Below are 12,618 nucleotides of genomic sequence, written 5' to 3'. Positions count from 1 at the left end.
ACGTTCCTTCGAGAACAGTTTTGGAGATGCATATGTCAGTAATAGCGTCAAGTTGAATCGCCTGCTGCAGTATTGCACCGGGAAGGCTTTGTCAGTCATTGAATGTTGTGCAGTAAGGGAACCAAATGCTGGATATTCGGAAGCAAGATGACTTCTGAGTGAGCGCTTTGGAAATCAGTTTGTCATCTCAAAGTCTTGGGTACAGAGGGTGACTGAGAGACCTTGTTTGAAATATGGAGACAGTGCAGAATTGCGACGATATGCAGACAATATAAGGAGTTGTGTTGTCACTTTAACAACCATGGGTCGTCTTAATGAAATTGATAATCAGATGCGGATGTGAAAGATAGTGGAAAAGTTACCACCTTTTCTTCAAGGTAGATGGCAGAGAGAAGCTGTTGGGCAACGGGTTATTACCCCGACATTACTCATCTGGCTGGATTCATACAGACAGCTGCAGAGGAGGCGAATGATCCGGTATTCGGAACTATTAACTTCTCAAGGGACGTCAAGAAGAATCCAAAGATGAATTCAAGGAGGAATTCTGCATCTAACTTTAATATTCAAACCAAAGTTGGCTACGAAGGATATAGAGGACAAACACACTTGGGAAGGAAGAGGCTACCTGTTTGCAAATATTGTACTGGTGACCATGCAATATACACATGTACAACGGCATGGTTTGTTGCTGAGAAGCATTTGTGTTATAACTGTTTCTCCGATCAACATGTGTCATACAATTGTTTATACCCAAGCAAATGTGGTGTGGATGGGTGTAAACGTAAGCATTCAAGACTTTTGCATTTTAATGGAAGCCAGTGGAGTAAGGCTCATGATGCGGGAAAGAAATATCAGGAAATATCTACAGTCAAACAACAGTCCAATCTCGTCACAATTCAGTGTGGGGGGTTAATGGGGCCGGAGTGAGTAGGTTAACTCTTCCCATTGCACCAGTTACAATTAGAGCTGTGAAAATAACTGCATCAGGACTTATGCCTTACTTGACCCAGGTAGCACAAATACCTTCTGTACACAGGACATTGTTAAACAGCTTGGTCTTCAAGGTAGTAGGACAACTTTAACACTGACCACACTCACCAGTGATAACTCAAAATCTGACACTAGCATGGTAAATTTGGATGTTGCTGACTTGAGTGGTAAACACTGGATAAAGATGCATCATGTATTTGTGATTCCTGACATTCCAGTTTTCGCAAGCAGTATAGCATCTCAAACAGACTTAGACAAATGGCCACATTTAAAAGATATCAGTCTGCATGAACTTGAAGGTGCACAGGTAGAACTTCTAATTGGACAGGACAATCCTTCAGCGCTGGCACCAATCGACATTTGTAGAGGAGGTTTGGATGAACCCTATGCATCAAGAACAATGTTAGGTTGGGTCATAAATGGACCACTGGAGCGTGGCAGCACAGGTGCTGTAACTTCTCATTATGTCCAAGCTGTACAAAAGGATTGTGAGTTACAGTCTTTAGTGGAGAAGTTCTGGAAAGTGGATTCATATGGAATGGAGAGTGAAGTTGCTATGTCTGTGGATGATGAGACAGTTATCAACTTATGGGACCAAAGTGTGGAAATTGAGCATGGATATTATAAAATGGACATTCCATTTAAGTCTGAAAATCCAGAGTTGTCAAACAATTATGCTATTGCAGAAGCAAGATTCAAATCTCTGTATAGGAGACTTTCTAAAGATAAGAACTTGTCTGGAAAATATCAAGATGGAATAAGAGACCTATTAGAAAAGGGATATGCAGAAAAGTTGCCTGATGATGAAATCATTACAAGAGATAGGCCAGTTTGTTATATTCCTCACCATGCAGTAGTAACTCCACAAAAACCTGACAAATTGAGAATTGTATTTGACTGTTCTTCACAGTGTGAAGGAACAAGTTTAAATAAGGAAGTCCTACAGGGACCTGACCTTACCAATAAACTGATTGGTGTACTTCTGAGATTTCGTCAACACAAAGTAGCTTTCATGGGAGACATTGAAGCTATGTTTCACCAAGTGAAGGTTAGTGACAAGCATAAGGATGCACTGTGATTTTTGTGGTGGCCTAACATGGACAGAACTAAACCACCTCAGGTGTATAGGATGACTGTACATTTGTTTGGTGGGGTATGGAGCCCCAGTTGTGCTTCGCATGCTGTCAGACGAACAGCAGAGGACAATGCTAATGACTATTGTCAGGAAACAGTCCAAACAGTGCATGAAAATTTGTATGTAGATGACTGTTTAAAGTCAGTGTCTGCAGAAGATGAAACCATTCGACTCATTAAGCAGCTATGTAAGCTACTGTCACAGGGAGGCTTTAGGATGACAAAGTGGGTGAGTAACAATAGAGCTGTGTTGGATTCTATTCCAAATGAAGAGAGAGCGAAAGAGATAAACAACATTGACTTAACTAGAGACTTCCTGCCTCAAGAGCGAGCTCTTGGAGTAAAATGGAGTACAGAATATGACACACTTGGATTTCGAACCTTGAATAAATCTAGGCCGGTTACGAAGAGAGGATTAATGAGCATTATTGGTTCAGTGTATGACCCTTTAGGATTCATCTGCCCTGTTGTCCTGAAGGCAAAGGTTATCTTTCAAAGTGAATGCCGATTACATAAACATTGGGATGACCCACTGGAACAAGACAATGCTCAGAAATGGTCTGTCTGGCTTGAGAAATTGCCATTGATAGAAACTTTCGTGGTTGATCGATGTTTAATCCCCTCAGGGTTTGAAAACTTCAAGTGCGATTTGCATCACTTTGTCGATGTATCATTGACAGGATATGGCACAGTGTCCTATTTACGAATAGTCAACAATGAAGGACAGATACATTGTGCTTTTGTGATGGGAAAATCTCGACTTGCGCTTTTGCATTTGAAGCAAATGACAGTACCTCGTCTTGAATTATCTGCTGCTTTGATGGCTGTTAGAATTGATCAACTGTTACGCAGAGAACTGAGATTGGACATTGAGGAGTCCATTTTTTGGTGTGACAGTATGACTGTTTTGCATTACATCAAGAGTAAGTCTCCGTGTTACAAAACATTTGTGGCGAATCGAGTGAGTGCTATTCATTCAGGGTCTTCACCGGACAGTTGGCGATATGTTGGATCAGACTTGAATATAGCTGATGATGCATCCTGTGGCTTAGATGCCGATGAAATTCTTCATCGTGATCAATGGATTCAAGGTCCAAGTTTCTTATGGTAAGAGGAGCATAGATGGCCAGTAATGCCTGAGATATTACAGGTATCAGAAAATTCTCCAGAAGTCAAGAACACAGCAAAATATTTTGTCCAGCTGAATGCAACAGTGTGTGGTATGGACAGATTACTGGAGAGGTTCTCATCATGGCTGAAACTGAAGAAAGCCACAGCATGGTTTCTGAGATTCAAACAGTGGCTGTTTCAGAGATCAAAAGGGACAGAATTGACATCAACTAATTATCAGAAATATTCGACTGTACAAGAGCTGAAAACTGCAGAGGTTCAGCTTGTGAAGTATTTACAGAAATGTCATTTTCGTGAGGAAATAGATTGTCTGACTAGAGGTGACCAAGTAAAGAAATCTATTAAACTTTACAAACTTCATCCAGTCTTGAATGGTCATGGAGTTTTGTGTGTTGGAGGCCGTTTGGGTCACGCCCCTGTTCCAGAAGAATCCAAACACCCTATGATAATTCCGAGGAATCATCAGGTTGGAAATCTCATATCATCTCACTACCATGAGGTCCTTGGACATTCTGGACGAGAACATATTCTGTCTCACATGCGGCAAAGGTTGTGGCTTATCAACGCACGTACTACAATCAACAAGATACTCCGAAAATGTGTCCAGTGTCGTCGACATCAGGGTATCCAGAACTCACAACAAATGGCAAATTTACCCAAAGAAAGGGTGACACCTTACAAACCACCATTTACTTATGTTGGAGTTGACTGTTTTGGTCATTCAAATGTGTCATTACTACCAGGTAAATTTGGAAAGGAAGATGTTTATGGTCGAATGTGGAGACATGTACAGTTTCTTTCTGATAGTTTTTGGAGAAGATGGATAAAAGAGTATCTACCTACTTTGCAGTTACGCCAGAAGTGGTTAAAGCCCAGTGAGAACTTGAGAGTTGGTGACGTTGTCTTAGTGATGGAAGAAAACACACCTCGAAAGATATGGCCTTTGGCTAGGGTCACAAAGACATTTCCTGGAAAAGATGGACTGGTGAGATCCGTGGAAGTGAAGTTGAGGGGTTCATTGTTTTTGAGACCCATTCACAAACTTTGTCTGTTGGAACATGTTGAATGAGCTATTACAGAGATTCTGTGATTGAACTATGTCATTGAGACTAATTTGTTTCGTGAAATTGAGGCCTTGGGAGTCAAATTTGGTTTGATTTTTTCTGTTGCCCATGCTTGTGGGGGATCATTTGACAGATTCACTGGTTATCACCAAGTCATGTTATGTATGGCATTATATTGCTTGTAATGTCAACCACTGGATTGTGTGCATCTGACTTGATGCTGTCACATAGCTGGAATATTGCTGAATGTAACGTGAAACAGAAAGAAAATCGGAATAGAAATTTTGATTTCAAGTGTATTCATTGTTAAAAAGGGATAAATGTTTGCTTTCTGGAATTTGCTACACATTTAGGGGCCGGGAATGTAGATGAAACATTTAATCTTTTCGGATTGGGATACATATTTTGTAACTGACAAATTTAATCGTTTCGGCTTGCGATCCATATTTTGTATGCCCAAGGGGCAAGGGAGGTAACTTGAAAGGTGGGAACGATAGTGGACCATGTGCTTCGCTGCGGCGAAGATGGAACTTTGTGGGTTTACAAATTTTCTTGAATCGACTGCCGCGATGAGGACGGCGATGATGATGATGATGATGATGATGATGATGATGATGATGAAATGTGGAAGAACATGAGAATTAATGATCATGTAATGATGATGAGTACAAGAAACAAACTGAACCCATTTGTTTGTTGAATTATAGCAATTGCTTTAAGCGGACCCTAAAGGTTAAACTCGTTGAAACTCGTTATTGTATGGCAATACTGTCTAGTTAGTCTAGCGCGGGGCAGTGCATGAACGGTTTGTGATAAAACTTATTAGAGACTTGCGCCAGTCTACCCAAGACTTGTCGGCGCTAATATGTGGCATGTTGGCATTTTTCGACAGGATACCATAAGGATACGGAATGTAACCATGGCATAACGGTAGGTCATTTTGATTCGTTTAAACATGTAGTATGGCAAATGTGTCCTTAAGGCGGCGAACTATTTACATCTATATGTGTTTCATTTCTGAATGTGTATGGATCCAAACAAACCACAGCAGGCAGAAAATATAACATGGGAAAGAACAGTTTTAGGAGATATCATATGACACCTTGGCTGAGTGAGCTCACTCGGCTGCAGGCTGTGAGTGCACCATGCCTCAACATCGCGCACTTTGAGATATGCGACAGAAAAGGTAACTGAGTATGGAAACATGTAAACATGACAGCTCTTGGCCTGTCATTGCTGAGTCCCAGTCTTTCAAGGAATAAGAACTTGTCAAGCAAACCTGAAACTAAAAAACAATAAACAATATGGAGCTTGTAACGTTTGTACAAGAAGAATCCGTGATATCAGAAAACATTTGAGCAAGTCTCTTGAAGACTTTAGAAAAAAGGGTAAAATCACCTGTTACATCAAACAAACTGATTCAAGTTAGCCAACGTCATTAAAACCCAACAAAGGGAAGTAACCAGGAAGATACTGCAGAAACCAGGAAACCAAAGGGTCCAGCGAAACGGATACAACAGAAAAAGTATAAATGTGTTCCTCCCTCATCACTTTTTTGCTATAAAAAAATAATAAAACAAAGTCCTACCGCCCTGGAGAAACATTTAATTATTATATTTTTATGCAGTCTTAGCACCATCAAAACATCGCCCTGACACATCAGTTATATCTCTGTCTTATGTTAAAACATTGATGGCCTATAGCTGAAGATATCGAACACCTTAGAAGAACTAAAAGAACTAAACATGATTTCATGCACACAATATATGTTGGCTCTTGACGAGACGTGAACAAAACACGATACAGACTTTCAATAATATTTTACCAGGATGCACAACGAACGCTCCAGTGTATTCGTCAAAAAGTACACAAGGATGGTAAATATAGAGCCGAGGAATGTCCATTAAAATAAATTGTAAATTGTAAGTAAGTAAAGTAAATTGTATAAACTTCAAAATGCTTTCAGTATTACAACTTTTTCAATTCGTCATGGTAATACGTCTCCTGCTAGATGATACTTTCTATTCTGCTTCGCCCTGTTTAACAATGTATTGAGCTCTCAAGTCTCTCTTGCTATTGGGACAAAGTCAGTTCAACCATCAAATTTAAATATGGCTTTAACGAAGTTGAGATGGTCAAATGATTTTCAGATCTAAATTATGAAATATGTCTGATTTCACTGACTCTTTTTATCACTTTTGTCTGGCAGGTAAAGAAGATTATGTAAACCACTCGGCGCTCGGCTAACTGTGTTACTATTGATATTATTATCACTGTACTATTGCTCTCATGGCCAAAACATACGTAATTATCTCTGTTCTGCCGTCTTCCACAGGTATTGTACGGCCAATCTGAAGATAGGTCGGTTGGTGGGTTGAACTGATGGATTGATTAATATTGATAGACATATGATATTGGTATTGATATTTCGGGATGTTTGGCATTGCCATTATATGACTGAAGTTTACAGCGATGGCTATATACACACACCATTGATTCTGTGATAGTGTCCAGGCAGTTATACCAGTACGAAGAGCAAATGAACATGAATATTGGGAATTACACATAATTTATTTTCCTTTAAGCATATCTGGAAGCATCAACGTCTATGACATTATTTCTAGACAATAGTCAACAAAGTCAACAAGATTATCTTATGGCCTTGGTACAGATATTTTCTGTCTTGCAATTAACAATACCACTAGGAATTACTACTCGCTGTCCTATATAAGAATTGTCTTCATTCAACTTATCAAAAAGAACAGCTGATTCAACCGAGAAGCATTAATGGACAAAATAGAAATGTGACCAGGAACAGCAGAATGTAGCGATGTATTAGATATGAACTACAGCATAACAAAAACTAACTGCTTTGTTCTGAAAGAAGAATACACAGTATATCCATATAGCATATACACTGACTGAGATAACTTGATAGAAGTTTAGAAAACAAAACAACTCTTCACTATAAGACAAAATGTCGCACCAGAAGACTAATGTTAAATCATTGTTTACACCATATCGGTTACGATTACGTGTTATGCCATATTCCTCCTACATTTTTTAAAGATCAGATAATACCATTCGGTACTCTTAGTTACTGATTGTTCGTATACACACCCCTAGCTGGTGGACGAATTGGTGATTGGTCCTGATCACATGTTAAAAAACGAGTTCAAGGGAATTAATTATGCCAATGTTTAAACATATCTCCTTCGAAGACCTTCTCTATTATATCTAATCAATTAAGCGGTCAATGCGATTGTGTGACGCTGATTTTGGTAAAAAGCTCAGGCATGCCTTGCACATTTAATATTCGCATTTTCTAGTTCAAAGTTCAAATCGCCACGCCCTTGCAAGTCTCTACTTCTGGACACTCAACATGTTGCAGATGGTAAGTGTGTCCTACAAGTCCATGTCTACCAGTCCATATTCAGGACCCTTTTGCATGTTTCGACATAAGCTTCCGTGTTGGGGCCCTTCCTCTGAGGGCCATTCAGAAAAGCAGCAATCCTTTCCTGTGAGACCATCATTGATTTGAAAGCCTGAAATGCAACAGTGCAGTAGAAGGACACGATAAGATTAAGTTTTAACATTCCAGTTTATATGACTTTGGGTTCTCAATAATAGACAAAGTAAGTCTGGGAGTGAGTACACCTATGCTATATTTATCTGGGCCACGTTCATACAAAGATTTAATATACTGAAGATAGGTAATTTGTAAGTTTTGATACATTCAGTTAATTTTAGACTACAGCTCTTTAATTGTACGGCATGTATTTCATGTTGTTTTATGTTGTATTTATTTGCTTGTACATTCTCTGAGACAACATACTGTTTCAAGTTGAAAATCGAAAGATAACACTGTGCGTATCTAATACTATAAAGTAAATGAATGCCTGCCTTGAATTTCTTTCTTATCCAAAAGAACCTCAATTTGCATTGACAAAATTATTCTGTCTGATACTTCATAACACCATATTCTGTCATAATGTAACGTGTCCCGTAGAGAAAGAAGAGCAATGATAACACCACCAACAGACACCAAGTGCGGTGATCCTACCATAAAAATGAGGACCAACCTTCAGTGACGGATAGTCTGAGAGTGACTCCTCTCCAAAGTATTCCGTAACGATGAGCAGGACCTCTATGAGCCCAACATCAGCCAGAGTCATTGAGTTGCCCACCAGAAAGCCTGTCCCGTTCTTTTTCAGGGCCTGGGTAGAAAAAGACTCATGTAATTGCACTATATTTCTGTTAGGTTTTGCAGATGTCAGTGGTGTGGATGTTGCGTTTTTAAGAGATGGGCTCAAGGATGATCTGGAAGCCTCATGAACAACTTAAAGGAAACATTCATGACATATCATTTCAGCCAGACAAAGAGCAAACGAATGCCTATGTCATGTTACCCTACGCCAACGGTTGATCACCCTGGATACACTGAAGCATAGACCTAGTTTGGAGACATGGCCACAGTTGCTGCCATCTGAATAGTCTTCATTGACTTTATTGCTTCACTTTAGTTGAATTATAGCGAACCAAACATACGTGTACATGTATTTCTTTAATTGTTAACATTCAGACGTGTTGAAATACCGATAAAGCACTGGAACAATTCATCTACATCCATTCTACTAATCAAAGCAAATTACATGCCGGCATTACCTTAATCTAACGCGAGATTTCGAAAACATTTCGTATTCTTAGATAACATGTGTTAAAATACATGAATAGTGTGAAATGTGTCATGCCGATCTCATCTTCATATTTCTAACTAAACGTTACAAAAAATCCCCGTTTTTTTCGGTGTGTGAGTGTGTGTGCGCGCGTGTGCGAGCGTGTGTATGTGTGTGTGTCTGTCTGTCTGGGGATACAACAACAAGATTTGAATGTACATCTAACCTGGTCAAAGATAGGCAGATAGCGCGGTAGACCTTTAGCTTTGGCTGTTGCTAACACCACCTTTGGATCCTGGAAGACCATGTAGTGAAAGCTTTCGAAGAAGTCACGAGTGCCTTCGTAGAACATGTCAATCCTGAAAAAATATATAATGCATACATTCAGTGTATACAATGTACATAACATATTCGGAAGCTTAACCATTTATTACCAAGACATCACTCAATATTCAACAGAAAAAGGAGCTATGCATTTATGGATGCATAATTCCCCATACTTCATTCCTCAAAACACATTTGGGAAAAAATGGGAGTTTATTGTGTATATATGGAACGTTTTGTGTATGTATGGAACGTTTTACTAATTACGTTGTATTAAAACCCGTATATTTAACTGTTTTATGCATGTCACAGCACCTATTTGTTAAAGGAAGCCATTCCTCGGGATTTTGTGAGCATGTTCCGGGGGTGGGGGGTGGGGGTGGGGGGACTGCAAATGCATGGACAAGCGGTAAACATCCTCTGACTACTTATGGTATGGTTTGTAAAGCGACACTTATCATAATACGGACTATGTTCAAATTTAATTGAAAATATATCCCTGAAGAAATTTAAGTTTCGAATGATCAGTCTCACTTGGATGTCTCTTCAATGGAGTTTCCATACAATCCTCCCTTCTTGGCCACGTATCTCACAATGGCACCTCTTTGCACCAGCTCCAGCCCATCTATCTCCAAAAGAGGCACCTGACGAAACACCAGTTTCCCTTCTGGAACAAATATACACGCAAGGTATATATATATATACTTATACATCTGCTTTATATACACACACACACACACACACACACACACACACACACACACACACACACACACACATATATATATATATATTGCAGATGTATAAGTACGATTTTACTTTTTAAATTCACATGGGTCTAATGTATAATTAATTCATTGTATCTGTACAGGGGGACGTCTCAAAAACTAGATGAAGTCATCTCCTCGACTTTAAGGTCGTAGTTCACAAATATTGCGCCTACGGCATGCTGAAAAGAAAGCACCGTTTGTGGGTAATGCAGTGGTGCAGGTCAAAGTTCGATGTTCATGATATCATAATGCCATCATTGCGGCGACGTCATCTTTCGAGATGAAATACACATGACCTATCAAAAGCCGTTTACTCCAATCAGACCTCTTTGTAACAAGTAATCACACTCGATACTGATATCGTAAATGAACACTACCATCTTCTGCTCGTGCCTCTCAGTCGCTACAACCTGGTACTGGTTTGGCCAGTGATATTTTATGACAAGCATTGGTCAAGCGGACGGTGGAATATTTTAAATAGAAACATTTATGCTACTTTATAATTAACAAAGCTACTATTTGCTTGGAGAATAACACGATTACCTTCCAGTAACTTTTCAAATTCTTGTCTCTCTTCGAGAAGTGTTTCGGTGAACTGAAAGAAACCTAGAGTTAATGGTAATGTCAAATTGTCTTCAAAATGTATTTCTATCTCATGTGAGCTGAGAATACTTAACATGAAGTGCTGAAATTTATAACGTAACGGATGCAGTCTTATAGGAACATTTTAGCTGGATATTTTCGGTAAATAATATCCACAACGTTTCCATATCATACAAATTATTCAGTCGTGACACTAGGTCTTCTGTTCATAAGAGCGTATATGGCGATGGCTAACCGTAATATATATTTGGCTGAATTAGGCATGGACACCCTGGGCAGTCCCCCAGTCCCACCGTTAAGACATAGTCTTACCTGCAAATCTATGCATGTGGAGACATGCTGTTGTGTAAATTTCTTATACAGAATTATAACTCTTTCATTCAACCGATGAAGGGGTAAGAATCTATTCTGAAACATCCCGTGTCCATCACAATTCTTGGTTGATATGCAGTTGATTTCCCTATATTTGGATCTCTTCTAAATGTCATTCAAAGACTGTGCATATTTGTTACTGTACAGCATGTTCAGCACGCTTTTGCTAAAATAGTATGCAATGTTAGTGTATACTGTTACATGTTTTCCAGGTGAATAGGGGCGACGGGGTAGCCTTGTGTTTAAAGCACTAACTCGCTATGACCAAGACTCGGGTTCGATTCCATGCGTGGTTACAAGAGTGAAGCAAATTGGTGGAATATTACTAAAGGCGGTGTAAAACTAAACCACATTTTATTCATTTGTTCTGTAATGTAGTTAAAAGAACGCTGCTTATGTGCACCATTGCAGTAGGTGATTAACCTTCGCAACGGCCTCATGTATGGATATCTTTGATTACGGTACAGCATTGTTATGCAAAGCGTGATCACGTCACAACTCGGTCAACTCTCGCCTCTGTGGCTGATATTTCCACTCTATCTGTGGGCCTCTTCTGTCTTTCAGTACAAATCATTCTTTGGCGCAAACATATATACACACATTTCAGGAATATGAAACAAAATAATTGCATATCACTAATGAACATACCTCAATACCACATGCTGCTAGTGTGAATCGCACGATTTCACCTAGTCCGCGGCCATCAAAGTATGTGAGTCTTACCGTCGCCATATTGCGTAACTGCTGACGATGACAATCATCTCACTAGACTAACGCCTAGTCTCCTCTGGGCATAGCATGATGTTGCCATAAACACAAACAACTTACATAACTCAAACGTTTACTTCAGTTGAACTGAAAACAACTTTATCAAGATGGGACATCTATATTAAATCAAATTTAAAAATATAAATCTGTGGTTAGATAATACGTTTGAAAGACTGTCAGACAGGCCATCAACTTCAGGGTAAATAACCTAGAATGCTACATGCACCTTCTGGCAGAGTTAGCGTTATCAGATAATAGCCCATGCAATAGATAAAAAAGCGTCAAAACGAGCCAACTACACATTGCCATCATTTGCCCTATGTAGCAAAACTCATTTGCCCTATTTGCATTATATTAGCAATTTAGACACATCTAGCCATAGAATGAAAATACACATACGCTTCGATTTTAACAGTGGAAGGTTGTAATTTACTTCCAATGTTTTTGGACTTACGTACCCTCTCGGGAGGACAATACTTTTACAGTACTTTAACCCCCCTCGAGGATACAGCCACTAAAAGTTTAGTTACTAATACAAACTCCTAATTATAAAATATTTATCTAGTTACAAATCAGTTAATAAATCTAATTCTTCTAAAACAATGCCATAATTAAATGAGAAATATTGTTAGTAATAAGAGGCTTCATAATTCATGATTTGAAATATTTATCCCTTGTGATAGTTAATTGGTGAGGGATGGCGCACTCGCCGCCCCGCCAATAAAAATACCCATGCTTTTAAGTCTTTATTCAACATTGTTTGTAATCTGGGCCACGAGGCCTTCA

General features: G+C 39.2%; 2 protein-coding genes across 2 annotated transcripts; one reads left to right on the top strand and one right to left on the bottom strand.

Moving 5' to 3' along the window:
* The first annotated feature begins 1,174 nt into the window (after nt 1–1,174).
* Nucleotides 1,175–2,068, top strand: LOC137287760 (uncharacterized). The gene has a single exon (XM_067820151.1). The coding sequence runs from the start codon at nt 1,175–1,177 to the stop codon at nt 2,066–2,068; it is 894 nt and encodes a 297-aa protein (XP_067676252.1).
* A 4,803-nt stretch (nt 2,069–6,871) lies between these two features.
* On the bottom strand, nt 6,872–11,821 carry LOC137287410 (glutathione S-transferase 3-like). Its single transcript, XM_067819677.1, has 6 exons — nt 11,713–11,821; nt 10,633–10,684; nt 9,854–9,986; nt 9,222–9,354; nt 8,402–8,536; nt 6,872–7,864 (listed from the first exon to the last, which is right to left on the bottom strand). Exons 1-6 carry the CDS (start codon nt 11,794–11,796, stop codon nt 7,739–7,741), a joined length of 663 nt encoding a protein of 220 aa, XP_067675778.1. The 5' UTR covers nt 11,797–11,821; the 3' UTR covers nt 6,872–7,738.
* Nucleotides 11,822–12,618: the final 797 nt, after the last annotated feature.

The sequence above is a fragment of the Haliotis asinina genome, chromosome 6 (assembly GCF_037392515.1).
Source record: "Haliotis asinina isolate JCU_RB_2024 chromosome 6, JCU_Hal_asi_v2, whole genome shotgun sequence".
NCBI classification, from domain to species: domain Eukaryota; kingdom Metazoa; phylum Mollusca; class Gastropoda; order Lepetellida; family Haliotidae; genus Haliotis; species Haliotis asinina.
This window is presented reverse-complemented; position numbering and strand designations above follow the sequence as displayed.